The sequence below is a fragment of the Dryobates pubescens genome, chromosome 11 (assembly GCF_014839835.1).
Source record: "Dryobates pubescens isolate bDryPub1 chromosome 11, bDryPub1.pri, whole genome shotgun sequence".
Taxonomy (NCBI): domain Eukaryota; kingdom Metazoa; phylum Chordata; class Aves; order Piciformes; family Picidae; genus Dryobates; species Dryobates pubescens.
The window spans coordinates 23248511-23269990 of record NC_071622.1 but is presented as its reverse complement, the minus strand read 5'-3'; the positions used below and the strand labels follow the sequence as shown (position 1 = coordinate 23269990).

Genomic DNA, 21480 nt, shown 5'->3' with positions numbered 1-21480 from the left:
ACTTCTAGTAACTGCAGAGACAAGATCCACAGAAAAGTTTAACAAATCGAAGCTATCTTTTCAGTTCAGTTTTTTATGTAGTTCTCTAAGACATGACAGATTTACTATCTTTTTTTATGCCCCCCCTAGGGTATGCTCATTGAAGGACCACCAGGACCAAGAGGACCTGCCGTAAGTAGATTATTCACCATTTCCTTTTATTGCATTTGATTTATCCACTGTGTTTTGGCCTTAATGAGTTAACACAGTTAATATTTGTCTTGACATAGTTCCTAAATGATATGTTGCATTTTTAGGAGGAAATAAGAAAGGGTCAACTCTAGCCTTTCAAGGACAGCATTCTGCAAGCCGGGTGCACTTGCATTTCAAACTTTGACATGCAAGAGAAGTATGCTACCTTACAAATGAGTGTAGCCAAATACGTGTTGGGTGAAATTTTCCTGAGAAAAAATAGTTCAAAGATGCTGCAAGCATTCAGCATAACAATGTCATTCATTTTCCATAGGGTCTTACAGGTCCCCCAGGTCTACAAGGTCCTGTTGGTCCTCCAGGTGACCCTGGTGAAAGGGTAAGTCAATAAACAGATCCTGCTGGATATTCATGGTATGTCTTGCACTGATTTCTACAAGAGTAAGTGGGTTTGATGCTGCTCTGAAATACATACACATAGGTTGAGAAATTTCAGTGTAACTGAGACTAATTTACACAGCGAGGAAATGAAATGAATATCTGGACAAACACTTCCTAAGTGGTAGAAAAATGTTATGCAAATAGAGGAAGAAGGTTAGGTTCCTATTTGTATATGTTCCTCTGTTTTGATGTTAATTATTGTAAAATACAACAAAGTAATAAGTACAACATTTCAAGGGGATTTTTAAAGAAAATCACTCTGCCCTTAGCTATAGCATGGAGAGATACAGAGAAAACAAACTCTGCAGAATCAGAGTGCACATGGAAATGATGAATGATAGATAATACTTAGCTCTTGGCAGAATTAATTTGCCATATTAAATAGCAGGCTGCATAGGAACTCTATGCAGACATATAGATAATTGAAATGTAAGCTATAATTTTAGTCTTACATGTTTTGGATCAACTTTCCCATTATTTTGTTCTGCATTTGAGCAGCAGAAGGAACCATTTAAAAAAGTTCAATGTTTGTTGTTCTGTCATTGCAACCCTGCAAAGAGAGTTATTCTGGTGAATAAGTACTTTGCTAGTCAGACCTGCTGCAGGCGAATCGGCACTCCTGATGCAGGTCCTTCCTGCCCTTAACAACTTCAGCTAATAAAGATGCAGCATGCAGATGACTGGAAGGAAAGATGCAGTTCTAAATGTAACTGTTGTGATAGCAGCAGTACTTACCCGTGCACCACGATGGATCAATAATCGTTGAGTGTCAGTTATGCACGTTAGTACCTTTCTTCCGTTCCAGCTTAGCTCTTCCTAAACTGTGAGGGACAATTATGTTTCATAAAAAACAGATTTCAACTCATGGCTGAAGACCTTATGTAGCTTTTGAAAATAAAGCCAACTCAAAAGGTTTACAAAGAATCAGTAGTGTTCGTTTCCTATATCAAATAAATCAACACAGTGCCAATCTCAGCTCAGCACAACCTATGAAATCATGAGCAGAGCTTGTGTAATTGGGTACTCTATACTCCATTTTTAAATATAATTTGTAAGTAAAATAATTAAAGAGAGCAGCTTTCTTCCCTATTGCTGAGTGTCTTCCCCAAATTCTGCTTCATTACTAATAATGAATAACAATCCCAAATGACTTGCCTCAGAGTGCATCATGAACACCAGTGTAAGTGTGAGTGACTCACAAGGCTTATCTTATATAGCTGTCTTGTTCTCATCCCTTTTTTCTTTCATCCCTTTGTTGTCTTAGGGTCCACCTGGTCGCCCTGGTCTCCCTGGTGCTGATGGTTTGGCAGGTCCCCCAGGTACCATGTTAATGTTGCCGGTAAGTTGGAAGAAGTATGTAGGAGATTCCTTTCCTCATCTGATTTTATCTTTGCATATAAAGATCATATAAAGTTTCTTGTATGGTGTAAGCATTTGAAGTTCATATAGTAGCTTTTTTCTCTCAAACAAAACATATGCTTTAGCTCCTGTGTGACTGCCAGTTTGGAGCCTACATGAAGTATTGCAGTCACTGAAATCCTCCTGTTTTCAACAGTATCTATTATTTGTAACTATATGTCCTAAACAAGGAGTTTGCTGTTGTGCAAAGGGTATGTACTCCCTGCAGGCATGTGTGCTTCCAAGTCTTTTTGACATGGAGAATTTTAAGTATTCCATGCTTAAAATTGAGCTTTAGTCCCCTTTGAAAAGTCAGTGCATCCTTTGAATAGAAATATATGCACACAGCCAGCTTTGCTCCCACTGGAATCAAAGCAAAACACCATCTGTTTTAGCAGGTGGAGGAACAAGCCCAAAGCTGTTAAAGTATCTTGCAGCTTTGTGGTATGAGAAGTACTATGTGCATGGAATTCATTATTCCTAAGTGTATGAGTGAGTATGGTCTGACAAGGACTACCAGCCCGAAGAATTGATAAACCAACTGTAAATGAAAGGGTAGCAGTTTACTAAGTAAAGCAAAGTAAGTGAAAAGTCCTGGAGCTGTAATTGTGCAGCGTCTGATGCAGAAGGCAGGACTCCCATCAGTATCAATGAGGAAAGGATGATTTTCTGTTTGTGAAGCAGTCATTAGCAGTTTATTAAAATAAGCTAATAAACGATGCTTGCAGCAAGTTCTGTTATCATAGCTGACTGTATAATACATGTATTTATTTATCAGTAATGAGTTGATGGGGAAATGCTACTACCCTTCAGGGCAATTATTCTCAAATCATTCTTCCATCTGGAATTGCTGTGCTATCAGAGGAAAAGTTGCCTTCTCAGTTTGCTCCATTAAAGGAGTGGACTAATACTTTATCGGTCACTCCAGAAAACTTCACTAGCTTTATTTTTAGGTGTTAATGAGTCTCACCAAGTCAAATTTCTTAGGAAGCAAAAGTTGGCTTCAAGTCTCCCACATTCTAGCCTAGTCATTTAGCCACTGTCCAGACTTCTTTTCCATGTTTTTAAACCCCACTAAGAAGCCACTATCCATTTATGACAGATGACCTGCTCACTACTTTGAAAGCCATCCCTAAAAACCATAAAGGAGTATAGAGCTGGAACTAAACCCAGCAGTGGCAGACTGCCTCATCACATAGATACATTCAATACACCAAATAACATGTGGGAGGCAGCTTTTGCAGGACATGTGGCTCTTCCATCATCATGTCTGGGGCTTGAATCCATCAAAATGGGTTCACCTTGTCAGCACATGCAGACAATGAGTTTGGGTATTCTTGCTTTAAAAAATATTTTGGAAATATTGATTCCACTGTATGTGGATCCCTACAAACCATTTGGTCTCCTTTAAAATGGTAGAAGGCTTGGTAATTCTGATTTGGATGAAATCAAGTGCTCATCTGTGGGGACTTAAAGCAATCAGTTTTCCATGACTTTCCAATAAAATCCACTCTCATTATAATATGACTGCAGGAGAAACACCTCAGTTACCATGCCAGCTCTGGGCACAGGTAAACAGCAAACTGTTGTGGGCAGTGAAAGATTCATGGCCAACAAGAAAGCTGGTGAGGGACTTTTTAGGAGGTCAAGTAGCGATAGGACTAGGGGGAATGGAGCAAAACTAGAAATGGGTAGATTCAGACTGATGTTTGGAAGAAGTTCTTCACCATGAGGGTGGTGAGACACTGGAACAGGTTGCCCAGGGAGGTGATGGAAGCCCCATCCCTGGACGTTTTTAAGGCCGGGCTGGATGTAGCTCTGAGCAACCTGATGTAGTGTGAGGTGTCCCTGCCCATGGCAGGGGGGTTGGAACTAGATGATCCTTGAGGTCCCTTCCCACCCTAACAATTCTATGGTTCTATGATATCCAGTGTGCTGATGCCATAATTTTGGAAAGCTGTGCTTCTTTTTTCAGCTTAGTATCCCTGCAACATTGCAAAGCTTCTGCAACCAGTTTCTTGAGCAATAACAGTCTAGGAGTGCAGGAATGAGTACTTCAGTTTTATTCTGTAACTAATTTTGAAACTGTCAAAAATGACACAAACATTTTCATTTTAGATGCCAAATATTTTTCAGCATGAATTCTGTCTTAAATTGAATTGCAGTTTTCTATGGGTAGCTACCAATATTAATACATATTTTTAATGAGGGTTTGCAGGCAATGAGTGTCTGTTTTGGCCTCTTATTGTAAACAACAAAATGATGACCAGAATCTTACAAAGTCAAGAAAATGTTTGCTTAAAAGGGAATAGAGTTGTACATCAGTTCTAAACTATTGTCAGTGACTTCATACTACATCCAGTGGCCTCAATGTAGCAGTCAAGAGAATGAACTGAAGACTGAGCCCCTGTGTCTTTGAGATGTGTTTCACAATTGCAACCACAAGGATGGGTTTGGTGTGATGCATTCTGAATCCTTTTCTTGTTTTCACACTTGCAGTTCCGCTTTGGTGGAGATGGTGAGAAGGGCCCAACAATCTCAGCTCAGGAAGCTCAAGCACAAGCTATTCTTCAGCAAGCTAGGGTGAGCACAATGAGTCTGCAAACAGAACTGCTACAAGGATGCAGCTTCAAAAAAAGATTCTGTTTTATATCATGCAGTATGTGAAGTAAAGAGCTCTTAGCATCATCTTACCACAGTAGTTATCCTTACTGACTGAGAGCTGAGTCAGTGATGGGGCCTATTTTCTAAGGCATTATGAAACTGGATTAGTATAGAATTTGCATGCTGACTGGTAGCTTTTTCATGATACCTGTTGTTTTATTCTGTTTGTTTTCTCAGATTGCTATGAGAGGTCCACCTGGTCCCATGGGGCTCACTGGCAGACCAGGTCCTGTGGTATGTAAACAAAACAGGAGCCATAGGTTTACGAACATAGTAACATATAGACCTCATTCTGGCTTTGCCCTACACCTCTGTATTTCTACTTATTGTATTTGAAAAGAAACTGATAGACTTGAAGCCATACTTTGTATTCTTGGACAAGTTCTGCAATCCAACCTGAACACTACTTGATTTTTTTTTATTGTGGGTTTTGGAATGTTTGGATAGAACACACTGGTTAACTTACAGAAGTGGTGAATAGTTTTGCACAAGTGATTACATTTGCATTTATAACATTTCTTCTGGTAAACATAAAACTCTACAGGAGGTATCAAAGCAAGAGATGTGCAGAATGACCGTGGCTCACTATTTAAGCTGAATTGTGAATGTCCTTAAGAAGCATTCCTATAAGCAATTAAAATCCATAACACTAACCAAGTTCCTGACCATCTATGGTGTGAAATTACAGCAGTACAAAGAAAAGAAAGGTTGCCTCAGTGGCTCCCCCTGCTATTCCTGCTAGTGACCAGTTTTAAGAGCAAGGGAAACTTGGCTGGACATAATTACATGCTGTTGAAGGGATATTTTTTTGTGTGAACTCAGTCTGTTTATCTAAGTGAAATTTACCATATTCAGGTAAATTTTAGCTAAATATCCTACCAGAATCTCACTTGGTGCCTGGAAACTGAAACCATAGAGACCTATACAAGAGTAGTTATTTTCTAAAGTAATTGTTCCAAAGTAAATAATTTATACCAAGCAGAGAATTTGGCTTAGGGACTCATGACTGATCATGGCTGGGTATCTATTTAACAAATCAATGCACTGCTTCAAGCAGTGGCTGTAAACCCATTTGATCTATGCTGACAAAATGACTGTAGAACTGCTGTAAGCGAGGAATGCCTTTGTAAAAACTGCTATAATACTGACAGCAGTTTTATCCTTTTATCTGAGGTATAACCTGGCTTCTTACTCATGCTTTCATGTTTAAAAAGCCTTTATGAATTTCTGTATACAAACTAATGATTATTAATAAGTTATTTTGTTTCCAAGCCACCAGGAGGCCGCAGAAATCCAACTCTTTGATCTGGCAGTATTTTTGGCTTACGATTCCAGAAGCAACTGCAGGTTCTTGGCCTCTCAACTATTTGTGTGCCCAGCCTATTTTAAGAATTAAATAGTTGGAGCTTTTACTCTTAATATTAATTGTATTTTGGTAAATTAATTTAGTAGCCAATAAGATACATATAGAAACATATCAGTTATTAAAAGTCTTAAACATAGAAGGGTAAAAGCTCCAGTCTAGCTTCAATAGAATCTGTAGTTCTCATGCTTAATTAACATAGCATATAAATTTCTGCCTACAGATATTAAACGTAGTCAGTTGTATGAATTAAAAACAAAGCTTGCAGGAGGGAAGCCGAAATAGACAGTTGCTACCTACCAAAGCCACTGTTCTCTCCCCTGCCAGTACCAGTTCAGGATCTGATTTTCAATTTGTTTAGGACTTGATTTAATACCTGCAAGGCCAGTGGGAATCTTTCCACGCCAGAATGTTAGACTCAGCACTAAGCCAAGCCATGAGACCTCTTCTTTCTTTGAATGAGGAATATAAAGCATTATCAATCTTCAAAGCCTGCAGAATTTGTTTCTTATTAAATAAATTTGGTCACAACCTGTTTCAGAGGTCAAAAATGCAAAATTTCTTTTGCCTGTAATAGTAAACTCCAGTGTGTTCTTCCCCTGAGCCTGTATTCTCTGTGAGCATCTTGAGATTTTTTTGATTTGTTTTGTCTGTGTTTGTGAGATCCCTATTATGAAAACACAAACATACTGTGACTAGTTCTCCAGATTCATGTACAGTATGGTACCCTGGATGAAGATCTGTTTTAGGCCTGTTTATAAGTAAAACTTACTCTGAAAATCTGTATCCTCATTTAACAATAGTAAAGAGAAACAGTTATATAGATTTTCCACTTCTTCAGGGCCTGATGCACAAACACCTTGAATAAAACATCACTGAAGTTCATGATAGGATTTGACAAGGTATTTTTCATTGACTGTAGTGATCTTTGGATTGAACTCTGAGACACTGTTACTTTCTATGCAACACAGAGAAGTAAAAGAAGTGGCTTTCCTTTATCTTGCTTTTTGCATTGCTTATGCTCTTACTGTGCTCATGTTTATTTCTCAAATATTAAAACAGAAGGAAGAGTTGTGTCTTTGGTAATAGATTTTAGGGCCAGTTAGGCCTAGTTTCTAGGCAATGATATATCAGGATATATCTGCAGATTCACACCTCGTAATGAGTAAGGGCATTATTTGTTTGGGTTTTTTTCTCCCTGTAACTGATGTAGAGAAATAGAAAATAGCTTACTCATTTGAAGATGGGTTTTGTATATTTAAACAATATATTTTCCTTTTTTCATCAAGGGTGGACCTGGAGCAGCAGGTGCTAAGGGTGACAGTGGTGAACCAGGTCCCCAGGTACAGTAGGAGTCCCTTCTATATTTGAGCGTGTTTAGGAAAAAGCGTTATTATCACTTGGAAGAAATCCATCAATGATATGCTTTTTGTGTGCAATGGAAGAAAAGTAGCTATTACAACATTATCCTAATACACCGCTCGATTGTTCATTTTGAAATATGAAAGTAACAATATTTACATAACAAGGAGTAATTATCACATGTGGAATGTTGTCACTTGAAAACCTGCTTTAATATTGCCACTTCAGGCTCTTTTTTCTGCTCAGTACGTCAGTCTGCCAGTGTATGACCTTGGGCTTTGACCTTATCTGGTCTCAGAAGGTGAGGGAGGTTGAATTTAGTTGGTACTTAAACAGGGTATGTTGAAGAAAGACATGAGATGGCAAGAATAAGTCTTGAGGAATCAGTGCATGCTTTTCTTCCCAGCTGACTTACATCAACTCCTGTGTGGTGGTGTTAAAGAGCACTGAAGCACATTGAAGTATTTTAGCTTAAACCTGAAAGTAGTAGGGGATTCTTAAAGAAATCATGTTAGGAGTCTCTGGAGCAATGATTTTGCCAGAATCAGGAGTTATCTTGGATTTGCTATGTTCTGAAGTGCCTGTCTGAAAACTCCACATGGATATTTGCAGGGGAAAAAAACAAAGCAACAACAACAAAACAAAATAAAAAAACCCCAACCCAAACAAACAAAACATACCAACCAAAAAATCCCACAAAAGCCACAAACAAAAAAGCACTCTGAACAGCTGATCAGTCTTCCAGTTTGATTATTTACAATTTTAGTACTTTTTTCTTTCCCTCCTTAGCAATTTTGGCTGGCTAGTCTTTGCTATTGCTGTTTTCACCTGGAGAAGATGCATTTGCATGGAGGAGGGGAGGCCTTCCACAGAAACATATGCCCATACATCTATGAGTGAAAGTTACATGTGTTTGACAAGTCTGGGGTAATTTCATCTCCCTCTAATTAAAACTGTGCTGTGTTAAATTAAGACAGCATGGGAGCTGTTGACCAACTAAACCTTTGTCAATGCATGAGTTAAGGGTCTGAAATAAACACTCTATAGTTTTTGACAAATAATTATTATGTGACTAAAATAATTTTGGCATGAGAGGAAGAAGGGTTTTTAAACCACAGAAATGAGCTCATCAGAGCCATAAGAAGAGAACAAGAAGCTCTTCTGTTAAAAGGACTGCCATCAAAAGTGCCATCCTATGAAAACTAGCTTTAAAGCTGGTGATTCTGAGGTTAGTTTGGATACCAATATTCGCATAAAACTAAAGGGAATTTGGAAACCAGATTACTTTTGGGCTAAACTTGCAGCTTTGTGTATAAAATAAATCTTACCTTGTTCTTGAGGTGAAGTGTTTAACTAGGATTTTGCTGACATGAATGTGACTCTTTAAATTCAGGGTCCACGTGGTGTTCAAGGTGCCCCTGGTCCAAGTGGAAAAGCTGGGAAGAGGGTAGGTAGCATATAGATCAATCCTACTCTAGGTAAATACTTTCTATTTAAATATACTTAAATATTCTATGATTCCATTGCATTTTCAAATGTTTGCCCACTGGGTTTCTGCAGGGACGTCCTGGAGCTGATGGTGCCAGAGGAATGCCAGGAGAACCTGGTGCAAAGGTAAAAATGAGACCTGGAGGCTCTATTTCGGTCTTGGAAGGAACTAGACAGGTTTTATGTAGGTTCCACAGTTTGTGCCAGGCCAACCCAAAATTCTTCTGTCAAGTGAAAATACTTCTCAGATAGCTGGGTCAGATGCAAGAGCTTAGAATGAATAATCCATTTAAAATATGGTAATTAATGGTAATGGCTGGTAGCCTGACCTTGAAGTAACTTGATTCTTGGGGCACGATTCCTATCCCTCTGAGTAAGTTTCTCATTACAGAGTTTGTAAAGTCAGTTTTGCAACTGCAAAGTGCAGCTAGAATCAAGCTTTTCATTTCCACGCAGACTTCGTTACAGAAACAACGTAACTACAGCACAGTGAAAAAGTTGGTGTGGCATTTTCTTTTGCTTTAATGCCTAAAAGCGAATGTTGTGAGTGATCTATGTGCACCCCTTTGTATGTTTCGCTCAGTAAAAGTGTACTGAAGATAGAAATTCACTTCTAGGGGGAAGGCACAGTTTATTCAGAGTAATATAGAATGTAATACTCATTTACCAAAGCTGTGATTTCTTCTTTCCTAGGGTGACAGAGGATTTGATGGCCTTCCTGGCCTCCCTGGTGACAAAGGTAACAGGGTAAGAAAAACATGTATTTATACAACAAATTGGTACTGCCACAGAAATACTACACTAGTCACTAAGAACAGCACCAAGGACTATGGGAAATAGATACAACAGGATGTCAGCTTTTTGTGCTTCAGAACAGTATCCAATACATTTGAGTAATGTCAATCGATAGATGATAATTTATACATATACATTATTTAAATATACTATATATATAATTGATATATATAAAAATGGTTTAAATAGACAATAATGAATATGTATATAAATGATTTAAATATACCTTCAGAATTCTGATCACATCATCAGCTAGGTTTTGCTATAATTTTTATTAGTTTTACCTATTGAATTTAGAGTAATTATTAAAGGAAACAGTAATGGAGAAGGGAAATCAGCATGAAGTTTCTGTATCAGGAGCATGAAAAATTTTAACCTGCCGTGAAGCTGGCTCAAAATCTCCATTTGGGTATGTGAATTGCTAACTGGTTAGTGTGGCTTATTGCAACAACCACAGCTTAAAGAAAGATCAGAGAAGTTAGGAAAATTTAAAGTAATGTTTCAGACAGCTAATATACTTGCTCCTTAAGACATTCCAATTGGTAGGATGATAGTGCATCTTTCCCTGCAAAGTGCAGAAATAATCACAGCAGAGTATTTCTGCTTTAAACTGTACCTTTAATGTAGATGCTAGGACAACATACTCTACTGAGTGTACCTCCCTTACTATGGTTCTGGTAAATGCAGTGCACCATAAAAGAAACAGTGAGTAAGAATGTCAGTGAAACCATTCCTGTAGGTGCTACAGCTTTATGGTCAAGGAGTGATGGTGGCTGTCTCCTTTCAATGGGTCAGCACAGCTGCTGTACTTCCCACAAATCCTCAGCTGTGTTGGCTGCTGGCCCATGATGTAGTTATTTATAATAGCATGTGAGGATAATCTTTTGAGTTCTGTTTGCAATGGGAAAAGAACTTCTAGTGTCATCCGAAGTGTCATGATCCTCTTTCATGATTGTCTTTTAATTAGAGTGTAAAGCAACCGGTGCATGACGTAATTGAGATCCTGCTTGATGATCTGTTACCGGCAGAGGGCGCTAGACATTAAGCGCCTGCCACTGCTTTACAAGCCGAGCAGGAGTTATCTCTCTGGCAGGGAAGGTGTATCTGCTATCCAACCTGGAATACTGGAATTGTCCCTTGGACATGCCAAGTAATAAAGAGATTAATTTCTTTTATTTGAAAACGTTCTATTTGTTTCATAGTTCCTAAACAAATGAAAAAACCCTGAAATACAAGAGCAAGTTTTTGTTGAAATATGCACAATAGTAATGAAAATAATGGCTTCCTCTCATGGTTTCTTTCATCCATCATTAAAAATCACTACATTCTCGTGTTTCTGTGGAGTTCTTCTGTAAAAGTACAAATGGTAGTCTCTACAACAGTAGCTAAATTCAAAGCCAGGTCAGCTAGCTGTAGTTCTTTGGATCACCTATGCTGACAGTGCATAATGCAAATACTAATTTCTCTTTGTCTTACAACAACAAGCATGAAAAGAAGGACAAGAGAAACAGTTTTGCTGCTGTAGTTATGTTTCAACTGTAAGATAATTGATGTTGAGAACCCCTAACTTCAGAATAGAAGTTTTAGGATTACTTTTTTCAATTAGTAATGAGTGGCAAATTGGATGTCTCTCTGAGGTTATTCCTCTTTCAAACAAGTTGTCAGACAGGAGTTACTGGATGAGGTTCTCTGATAGCAAGTGTAGGGACATCATACTTCATGGCATAATATTCCTTTTAGCCTCAATACCTATGACTTTGAACTTTTCTTATTACATTTACTGGATACATAGATCTCTTTCAGTATAAAAGCAATACACTGTATGCTAGAAGAAAAGGTCTAAGTAAAAAGAAAACCAGGCTTTAAGAGAACATTTGAAGAGAAGAATTAGAGAACTGAGAATGCTGTTAATGAAGGGAAGTTTTGTTCTTGCTGCATGACAATATCAGGACACTGAATGCAAGCTCCTAATCTAACAGTACATGCCATGAGATTTCAGGATAACACAGGCAGCCCTTGAAAGGATGAACTGGCTCAATACTTAGAAGCTAAAGTCAGTCTTTAACCTGGATATTAATTTATAGCCAGATCATGTGTCTCATGTGTTACCTTTCAAAAGCGTCACATAATGTGCAGCAGCAGATCATTTTGAGTAGTTCCAAAACTTAGCAAAATGTAGAAGCTACTGTATTCATCTTACAAGTATGAAAGTACACTTCACAGAATTTAATTTTCTCTCTCTTGCCAACTCCAACTTAGAGAGGACAGAAAGGCAGTAGAATTAAATCCTGACATCCTTAATATGAGATAGCTCTGGGATAAGAGAGCAAGTCACCTGAAATTCCCTAGGAAAATTTAAACGAGTAAAGAATGGAGCCTCTACAGAGTGGATCCATATATCTCTGCTGACATCCACAGCACTGGTCAGGCTCCTTGGAGACACTGATAAAATTAAGGAAAGCACTATGAATGCTTGGTTGTGGTCCAATGCCAGAAGGAAGTCACCGTCTAAAAGCTCACTGCCCAGAAAGAGGTCAGTCAGTGGTGTTTGTGCTATGCAGCACACTAGATCTCTTTAGAAATGGGGAAAGAAAAATAAATTCTGAAAGTACAGCCCAGAGTCTACTGAGACTCTGCATATAGATATTTGCAAAGCCCAAGGCTCTGAGGCGAAGTGTGAAAGTCTGGCTGCCTTCCAAAGACTCAGACAAATCAGTCCCAAGGCTCTCAGTGTCTGGTGCCAGGGTGCGTGATTCTGAAAGGTGGTAAGTGAACCTCACTGTGTGTGGATCCAGCAACTGGTTTATTAACTGCTGACCCACGTACACATGCCTTATTTTACTGACAGCAATACACTGGGGAGGGGGAAGGTGCAGATGAGACAAAGGGAAATATAGGTACATTGTCTTTTGTAGCAGTAGTTTGTACATGTTTTGGGGCCAAGAATAGTTACAGAGTGGAATGTTACAAATACTTCATTGTTTCAATAATGTTCAATTATTTTTATACTAAAGTAATAAAAGATTTTACTGAGTACCATAACTTTCAGATTTGTATCATTGGGCAGAACATGTTTTGACATGTTTGACACAGCAGACATTTGTTTTCATTGCCCTTCCTATCCATTATTGTTTCCAGCAAGAGTTGTATTATATTAATGACTCCTTTTTCTGCAGGGAGACCGTGGCCCGCAGGGACCTCCTGGCTTACCTGGTGAAGATGGATCAAGAGTAAGTTGCTATTTACATAGTACAATCCAGAGTGAATCCTCATGTAATGGGAATAATGTCATGACAAATGTTCTCTTTTTTCCCCTATTTCTATTTGCTTTGTACAAAACCAGGGAGAAGATGGGGAAGTGGGACCAAGAGGTCTTCCAGGTGAAGCTGTAAGCAATGCTTTCTTACTCTTCTGTTTCTGTTACAGTCAATCTCAGATTTTCCCACTGTTCTGTATTGCAGGTATAAAAATTAGTGTGCATGTAAGTCTGGATATTGAGAATGCTGATTCTGCCTGAAGAGCAAGAAAATAATAGTTTTGTTAGGGGTGAAAAATTATTTACATGAATAAAGTTAGGGATATATCCAGCCAAGTATACATAGCTTCCAGAATGACAAAGGCTGTTCCTCATCCTATTGTTTGAAATCAGTCATTGCAGTCCTTGACAGATGAGAATATAACCAAGCCCCTGGTGCTTTGAAAATGTTTCCCAAACATCTCTGTATTAGAAAATAAGTCCTGCCTTCTACTCTTTGCCCGCCCCCTCCCCACCCCCCCAGCTACTGAGCTTGGTTGCGTATTTTTACATGTGTTTTACGCACAGAACTGCTGTCAGTTGGAATTCTGCAGGTGCTGCCACTGCAGAGCAGACTTCTGCATTGCAGGCAAGAAATCAAGCCTTATAAAAAGAAATTTTACCTAAATGTATGATACACTGCTGTCTACTCACAAAGTAGATGACTTCCTAGAAGTCACTGCAGAGTCCGTGTTAGCGATTTGTGACTATATCATATATGTGGAGACTAAAACCTCAGTCCTGCCTGATACCATGATTTGAATGATGACACAGATGATAAAACTAATATTTGCTTCCATATTGTAAAGCCGAAAGACTGTTACAGACCAGATCTTGCATACCTTACTTTGAAAAACAGCCCTTGGTCTTTTGTGGAGTTTTTTAGGAGTAAGAGGAACAAACTGATTTTGGTTTCCAGAATTCCTTACATTTATTATAATAAAATTCTTAATATTTTATTTATTTTACCTTTACTAGACATTATAGCTATATTTTATGTTTAGAATAGTAGTATAGAGCATGGCAAACCATCATGTTTTCTAAAGACAGCAATACAAAGTTGTATGCTACTATACAGGTCAGACTTTCAGGCCAAGACACAGCTGAAGCTTCAGTGGAAGATGTTGTGGCTATGTTCTGCACCAGGAAATATAAATAGTTATCACAGTATCTCCTATCTTTCCCTGAGATGACCATACAGAAGCTAAATCAAAGCTTGTCCTTGCACTGACATCCTGGGCTTCAGGAACATCTCTTATCAGTGATTATTATTTTCTTTTCCCTTTCCTTTCTTTCTCCCCCAAACCCCATGCTGCCTTCCCTTGTCACATTTGTTTGTCCAGTCCTGTTCCCTGGGCCCCTCTGTTCAGAAAACATCAGGCAGGTGTTAATAAGTATTTCTTCTCTTATAGGGTCCACGGGGATTACTTGGCCCCAGAGGCACACCTGGTCCCCCTGGACAACCTGTACGTATGAACTGCTTTGTATTTGCAGTTTCCAGAAGAAAGATGGAAGTCCACTGAAAGTGACTTACATTATATTGTTTGTTGTAGGGCATTGCAGGTATTGATGGACCTTCAGGCCCGAAAGGAAACATGGTGAGTAAGTAAACTGGGAATTAAAAAGGGAGTGGGTTCTAAAAAATCCTTTCCTTATTCTCTCATCTCTGCCACTGTGCCATCGCTTCTACCTAATGAAACTTTTCTGTTGAAATAATCAGATCCATGACCATTTTGCAAAGAAAGATGAGCCTTCTATTACTTAACCTGCAGCCAAAGGACCTAACCATTATTTCTCTAAAGCTCCCTTAGCACCATGGACTCCAGTGTTTAGGGTCCTATGTGTGGACTATTATTCTCTGCTAAGGAAAAGACCATGATATTCATTAGCATGAAAAAATATCATACTGGATAATAAGTTGCTGGTAGACTTTAAAGGGGGAGGAACAAAGCTCAGTCTGTATTCCTGTTAGTCCTTACAATGAAGATCTGTAGTGCAGAAATGCAAACCTAACGCCCTGGTATTTTTTTTGCATGGCAGGGTCCTCAAGGGGAACCAGGACCTCCTGGTCAGCAAGGAATTCCAGGCCCACAAGTAAGTGTAAAATAACTCTCAAGAAATACGGTGTAATGTGCAGCCAGTGTTTAATAGATGGAAATAACCAAAAGGTTAGCTTTTCATGTGAAAAAATGATAAAGCTTCAAGGATTTTATAAATAATGCTGCAAATGTGTTGAGGGTAGTGAGAGCAGAATTTTCAAGCAAGCTTTCAGAGGGATTTTTCATTCAGGAGAAAAATGACTCATTCAGCGTTCCTGGAATGCAGCAGGAATGGCCACACCTGGAGGAGGGTTCTGAATAGGATCTTGTTACAGACCTACTGCCAGAGTAGTGGCTTGTGCAAAAGGCTCACACAAAACTCCTGATGTAACTCATAAGGGGGGGAAAAAAAAGCCATTTATATTTGCCAGCGTGTTTAAACAGATTAATGAGGGACCTTTGGTTGGGTGAATACACGTATATTGTTCTCCCAGATTTCTCACACTGGTTTCTTTTTAATAGGGGCTTCCTGGTCCACAAGGTCCTATTGGACCTCCTGGTGAAAAAGTAAGTTACAGCATTATTCTGGCATTTAACAGTCAGTTCTGTGCAACAAACTTCCTTATGAGCTTAAAGGTTTTGCTGTGGTTTACCAAACAGTAACCTCACGTCTAAAAATTAGCAGATCTTCCTGAAATCATCAATTAAATGAATAGCCAGTGGAAGCCTAGCATAAGCTACATTTCCTCCTTTTATTTGGGATTAATTTTCTGTTATTAGTTTCAGAATCTCATCTCCAGTGCTAAACCGTGTGTGCCTGGATGTTAATTAATTTCACAGTCAGCTGTGAAAATGGTTTTTATTAATTTCTCTTTGATAACAAAGTTTTAGCTACTCAAGTCTGATTCTGTCCTCTCTTTTCAAGGACTATATTTAGCCATAACTCCTCAGTGTAATTGGCACGCTGTTTTCTGTTCCTGAGCTGATTTCTTCTGTTTGGTTGCTTTGGTTTTTTTTTTAAACACTAGTTTAATTTTCTGTTAATTTTACTTTTTTCTTTTCTTTTCATTGAATTCTTGCTCTATTGATTCTGCTTTGATTTTACTCCTCTTCACTGTTTTATCTCCAGTTTTTCCAAAGTATATATTATAGAAAACAATGAAAAAACATGCCTTGTGCCTAAGAAGCCTTATTCTAGCAGAATGCACTAGGCCCATTGGCTCTCACTCAGCCGTACCAGCACTGCAGTTCTGTAATCTGTGCTCTTTGCCTCCTGATCTTGTTGGTATCTTTCATATGGTAGATCCTATTATGACTGAAATTCTAATTAACACTTAATTGTGTGCACTGGAGAATTCTTCCCCACTGTATGTTGTTTGTGCATGTTCATAGAGTAATTCCTGATGTCTGTTCATTGCATTTTTCAAGCTGTAAGAACTAGCCTTGCACTTGTATATTGTATGATAACATCTTCCTGGGTTTATTTTTGTTCTATTTTTTGGTTTATCCCTGATAACTGTATCAAAAGATGTAGGGATGACTAAACTTCATATCTTAGAGCCCAATGTATTGGAAATGGGTGGGGTTTGTTTGGGTTTGTTGCCTTTCCTTTCTTTTTTTCCTTATGGTTGGGCTTTTTTTTACATTATCATTTTCTTATAGTTACTCTACACCTGGGGTGGGTTTGCTGGTTGGTTGAAAATACTAAAATGATTTAAGGTAGTTTACTGGTTTAGAGTGTAGCAGTCCTCAACAAGTATGGTCCTCCATCTTCCTAGAAAAATTACAGAATGCTGCTATTGTTCTTAAGATGTGTCTCTATTACTGCATTTAGGGACCTCAAGGCAAGCCTGGCCTTCCTGGCCTTCCTGGTTCTGATGGGCCTCCTGTAAGTAACCAAATAGTTTGCCCTTGAGTGCTTGGATACTTTTGACCAAGTAATAAATATTGCTGGATACTGGTGTTGCAAAAAGCAAATGCAGAGTAAGAGCACAGGTAGTCCTAGTTGGCAACAGCACTGGAAAATCCATCCAAAATCTCTGTATTGTTAGAGCTGTTCAAACTCAGAGAATCACGTTTTGGAAGCAGCTGCATAAAATGGCTGTGGGCTTTTACAGTCTTGTCCCAGATGTTGAAATGCATCTGAAACATCTGCAGGGATGTGTATAACACATAAAGGGCCAGACACTATTTCACTGTAGTCCCACTATGTCAGTACAGCAAAGCAAATCATCTGTAAAAATACTCACCACTTCTTCTCTAAGGAAACATAGACTAGACTAGATCATTCTCAGTTTCCTGACCTAAGGTGAATATTACGTGCATGGGCCTCTTCTGTCATTGTCTACACTAGGCCAGACCTAAGCCAAGCTTTGGAATTTTACAATTGCTAAAGCTCTGTGAATCTGTGAATTCAGCTTAGCTCTGAGGACACATTTGCTTATATGAACAGAGAATGTAACCACCTGTGTAGTGCTGCTTACAGTTCAGGCATTAAACTTCACTGGAATCATTGTTCATAATGACATGCATATACATTCGTTTTTTTACCTCAAAAACATCATCTTTTTCATTTTTGTATATCACCAAGAGCCATTAGACAGTCAATGTGACTTCTCAGCCTGTGTCTCTCCTCCCCACTGCATTTTCCCCTACCATTTTTCTTTTAGGTTAAATATGCGGTTCTTAAACCTGACTTTCATCAGGGTTTTGGTAGGGTAAGAACAACAGAAGTAACTGCAGGGGTTTCACTACACAGATACTTACATTACAGATACAGAACTGTACTCTGGACTCTCACAATCTCTTTTACCTGCCAAAGTACCATTTTCATGGATAATGTTAAATATGCAGTAGTCATCTAGCTGCAAGTCTGTATCTTGAATCATTGTCTAAACATTTGAACTTTCCCTTCTATAAAGTAATTGTGCTTTTATAATAAATGTCTCTACTGAAAAAAATAGTATTTTTCAAATCAGATACATGTCTCTTAAATTAGGGTCATCCCGGCAAAGAGGGTCAGTCTGGAGATAAAGGTGCATTGGTGAGTTTGAAAAGTTTTCAGCTTTATGCTACATTTGTTGCTCTGAGAACCGTTTAGGAATATCATAGAAAATCCATGATACATTGGAAGCATCTGTGTACAATGATATTTATTATATTCTAAATATTGCAGATATGGTAATTAATATAGAGATTGCTCTTTGAAAGTAAAACTGATTGAAGAGGTGACAGAATGGCAGTCAATAAAAGTTGCACACACTTCTTACAAATAATTTGCAAATAGTTTGAGCTGACAGTTCCATTGTGTAGAGTACTCACTTGGGATCTTCAAATCCTTGCTTTTTGAAGACTTACAAATGTGAGCATAAACCTTGTGTTTCTTAGGTTACCTTCACCTCAGTGGCAGTGAAAAGTAATTTCTTTCTTTATGAAGCACTGTAGGGTCTTGGGGCACTTTAAAGAGTTCTCTTTGCGCAATATTTACCCAGATCAGAATCCTTTATAGCACTTGGAATCAGTTTCAGGTGCAGTACTGACTTCAGTGGCAGTACTAAAAGGTTGTACTCTGGATTATCCAAAGTGAGATGGAGGAATGAATAGGACATTTCAGAAGGTACAATTCCACTGACACCTGCATATTACTGTTTGTGCAGAAATGTTTTCTATTAGAGGCTGGCAGATTTTATCCTGACTTTTAAGAAGATAAAGCATTTATGTTTTGAAAACACAGGTGTGTGACCATCTGTCAGTTGGTTATTATGTCTTTTGAATTTACTGATCAATTCCAGCCAAACTTGTTAGGAAGTTTTATTTCTCAGAAATATTAATGATCTAACGGTGTTGTGAAAAGACACAGCTGGAAAGCAGAAAAAGACCTTATCAGTGTCCCCATTAGGGAAACATTGTGTTACTTGTTTCAGGCTTTAGAGAATCAACAAAAGTTAGCCTCAGGCACAGATATGTATGCTTCCAGGCTTCCTTGCTTCCACTGTTTACAGAATTCAGTTTCTTCTGACCTTGCCATTGAATTGCACAGTGTCAAGGCGAAGCACCTTTAAAATTCTCAGCAAAATAGTAAATAACAGCATTAGGACATCAGTATTGATAGAACCATGAGACTTTCAGGCTTGGGTTTTTTTAAAGACCATGATTTTTATTATTAGAATTATTTTGATTTGTGTCAGCATTATAATTAACATACACATTTTCTCCAGCAAGACACCACTGCTTTGTGATTGGCATCTTTTTGTTTGTTTTGGCTTGCCTGTCACATTTTCCAATTATGCTAGTTTCAGATAATTTGTATTGTAGATACAAGTTTCCCAAATGTACAAAACAGAACCAAATTCATAATTCTATTAATAATTTTATAGTGACATTGAAGGGTATTTTGTCATCTGTGACATTTCTTAGTGGCAGGCAGCCCAGTGGTATTTTGCTCTCTCACACAAAATTTCACAAAATAGTAAAAAAATAAGTATTAGCCTCAGAAGAAAACTGCTTTCTAACCAAGTACTGTACAAATGAGCGTTCTTTACTCCAATATATTTTAGGGGCCTCCAGGTCCTCAGGGTCCAATTGGCTATCCAGGCCCTCGTGGTGTAAAGGTAAGGTTTCATTACCAGATTCCTTCCCTTACCTCTTTCTCAATATCGGCATGTGGGTCATTCTTTATATTCTTTCTTTTAGGGAGCTGATGGTGTCCGTGGTCTCAAGGGATCCAAAGGTGAAAAGGTAAATCTGACTGCATTTAATTCCTTTCCCTTGTTCTGTGTTCTTTGTTTCACTGTAATGTCTTCTGTCTCCTTCACTGCAGTGTTTTCTCTTGCAGCAGCGGGTTTTAGTTTTGCCTCACCCTAAGGACATACCAAGCCCAATTCATAAATCAGTGACCTCCATGGTTGTTTACACTGGTACAAAGTGAATATAAACCTCTCAGCTGTTAGAATGCTTTTGGATCTTCATCATACCAGTTTAAATAATTTCTCTCTAAGGTGCTCTTGAGTAGAAAATGAGACATCCCCTCTCATTAGTAGATGTTATAGTGGGTACTGAGAAGCTTGTGCATTAGTGAAAGCTGTGGTTACCACAGTGCTATTTTATCTGTTTTGATAGAGTTGTAGGCTATGTTTTGTAATTTTTTCGTACATATTCCAATGGCTTTCTAGGTTCCAGGTATTTTTGTCCAAGATAGTTGCTGATAGAGCTTCTGTGGCCCCAGGAATGCAAAAAGCAAACTTCTTTTTCAAAGCAAGGATGAAATAAAAAGTATTTCCTGTTTCGTTTGTTTGTTTTTAGTAACATGGAACACAGTATCCCTCTTTCCTGGTCTAGTAACAGTCCAAATATTACTCAGATTCTAAGTCATCAATATTACTTCAGCTTGTGTCATAGTAATACATTTTACTATGTATTTTTTCATCACAAAGACCTTGGCTGCCAGGATATAACTAAGGATCAGATAAAAATGCAGTCAATAATCTTTTTTGGGTGGATATTACAATAATAGCTGCATGATGAATTGCTCTAAGAAAGAGGGAATCAAGAGCTGATCAGTTACGCTAAAGCAAGTTGTGAACAACTCCACTCAACAACTCTGGAGATTTCTGTTTGTATCTGAACTCACACAGCTGTAAATGAAACTTGTCTGAGAACTGTCTGCTCATACTTCAGCATGGAGACCTATGAAAATGCTTGCAGTAAACTCTCTGCCACAATTTGTCAGGCAGCAAATATGTATCTATGACTAGAAATAGCAATAATGTGTACCTGGTTTGCCATTGTATATGAAGTCAATCTTAATGTCCACTGTTTTTTCTACTTCAATTACAACCAACTATACAGACTACTACATAGAGAGGACTCCTTCTTTTAGGTTATGGACATTAATACATCTGTCCCTTTTTTTTTTAATTCACATGCCACATCCAGTCATTTTCTTGATTCCTTTCATGATACTATTAAGATACTCATTTAAAAGATAATAAAATTGAGGTTCTGCTATCAAAAAGATTAACACTGAATGATCTTGCATTGTGCACTGTTATACTTCCTTAAAATTGCAGTAGCCGTAATAATTTTTTTTGGTATCTGAAGTCCTCACATTTTCTATGCAAATCGTTTTAATCTGTAGAATATGTAATTACTTATTCTGTCTGCAGGGGGGAAAAAAATCCTATTACTAAAAGTCATTTTATGCATTTCCCTCATTTTTAGGGTGAGGATGGTTTTCCAGGATTTAAAGGTGACATGGGCCTTAAAGGTGACCGGGTAAGCATTTATTCATAGCCCATATGTTCTTTACAGGTTTTTATTATTTTGAAAGCATCACTGAAGTCCACCAGTAAATTTAAATCAAAAAGAAAAGAAAAACTAGTAGCTTCAAATATCTCTGTTCCCTGTGCATGCACAGATTTGAGCCAGAGGTTTGGTTCTTGTGAATC

At 38.2% G+C, this 21480-nt stretch overlaps 1 protein-coding gene across 2 annotated transcripts in view; it reads left to right on the top strand.

Moving 5' to 3' along the window:
• The window catches only part of COL11A1 (collagen type XI alpha 1 chain), a 129337-nt gene that overhangs the window by 47315 nt on the left and 60542 nt on the right, over positions 1-21480 (top strand). For both annotated transcript variants that reach the window (XM_054165094.1, XM_054165093.1), the window contains 20 exons: positions 130-171; positions 506-568; positions 1895-1969; positions 4528-4611; positions 4870-4926; positions 7345-7398; positions 8811-8864; positions 8978-9031; positions 9599-9652; positions 12877-12930; positions 13044-13088; positions 14408-14461; positions 14549-14593; positions 15036-15089; positions 15557-15601; positions 16869-16922; positions 18033-18077; positions 19591-19644; positions 19727-19771; positions 21254-21307. In XM_054165094.1, coding sequence (XP_054021069.1) covers positions 130-171; positions 506-568; positions 1895-1969; positions 4528-4611; positions 4870-4926; positions 7345-7398; positions 8811-8864; positions 8978-9031; positions 9599-9652; positions 12877-12930; positions 13044-13088; positions 14408-14461; positions 14549-14593; positions 15036-15089; positions 15557-15601; positions 16869-16922; positions 18033-18077; positions 19591-19644; positions 19727-19771; positions 21254-21307 — 1086 coding nt within the window. The remainder of the gene's footprint in view (positions 1-129; positions 172-505; positions 569-1894; positions 1970-4527; positions 4612-4869; positions 4927-7344; positions 7399-8810; positions 8865-8977; positions 9032-9598; positions 9653-12876; positions 12931-13043; positions 13089-14407; positions 14462-14548; positions 14594-15035; positions 15090-15556; positions 15602-16868; positions 16923-18032; positions 18078-19590; positions 19645-19726; positions 19772-21253; positions 21308-21480) is intronic.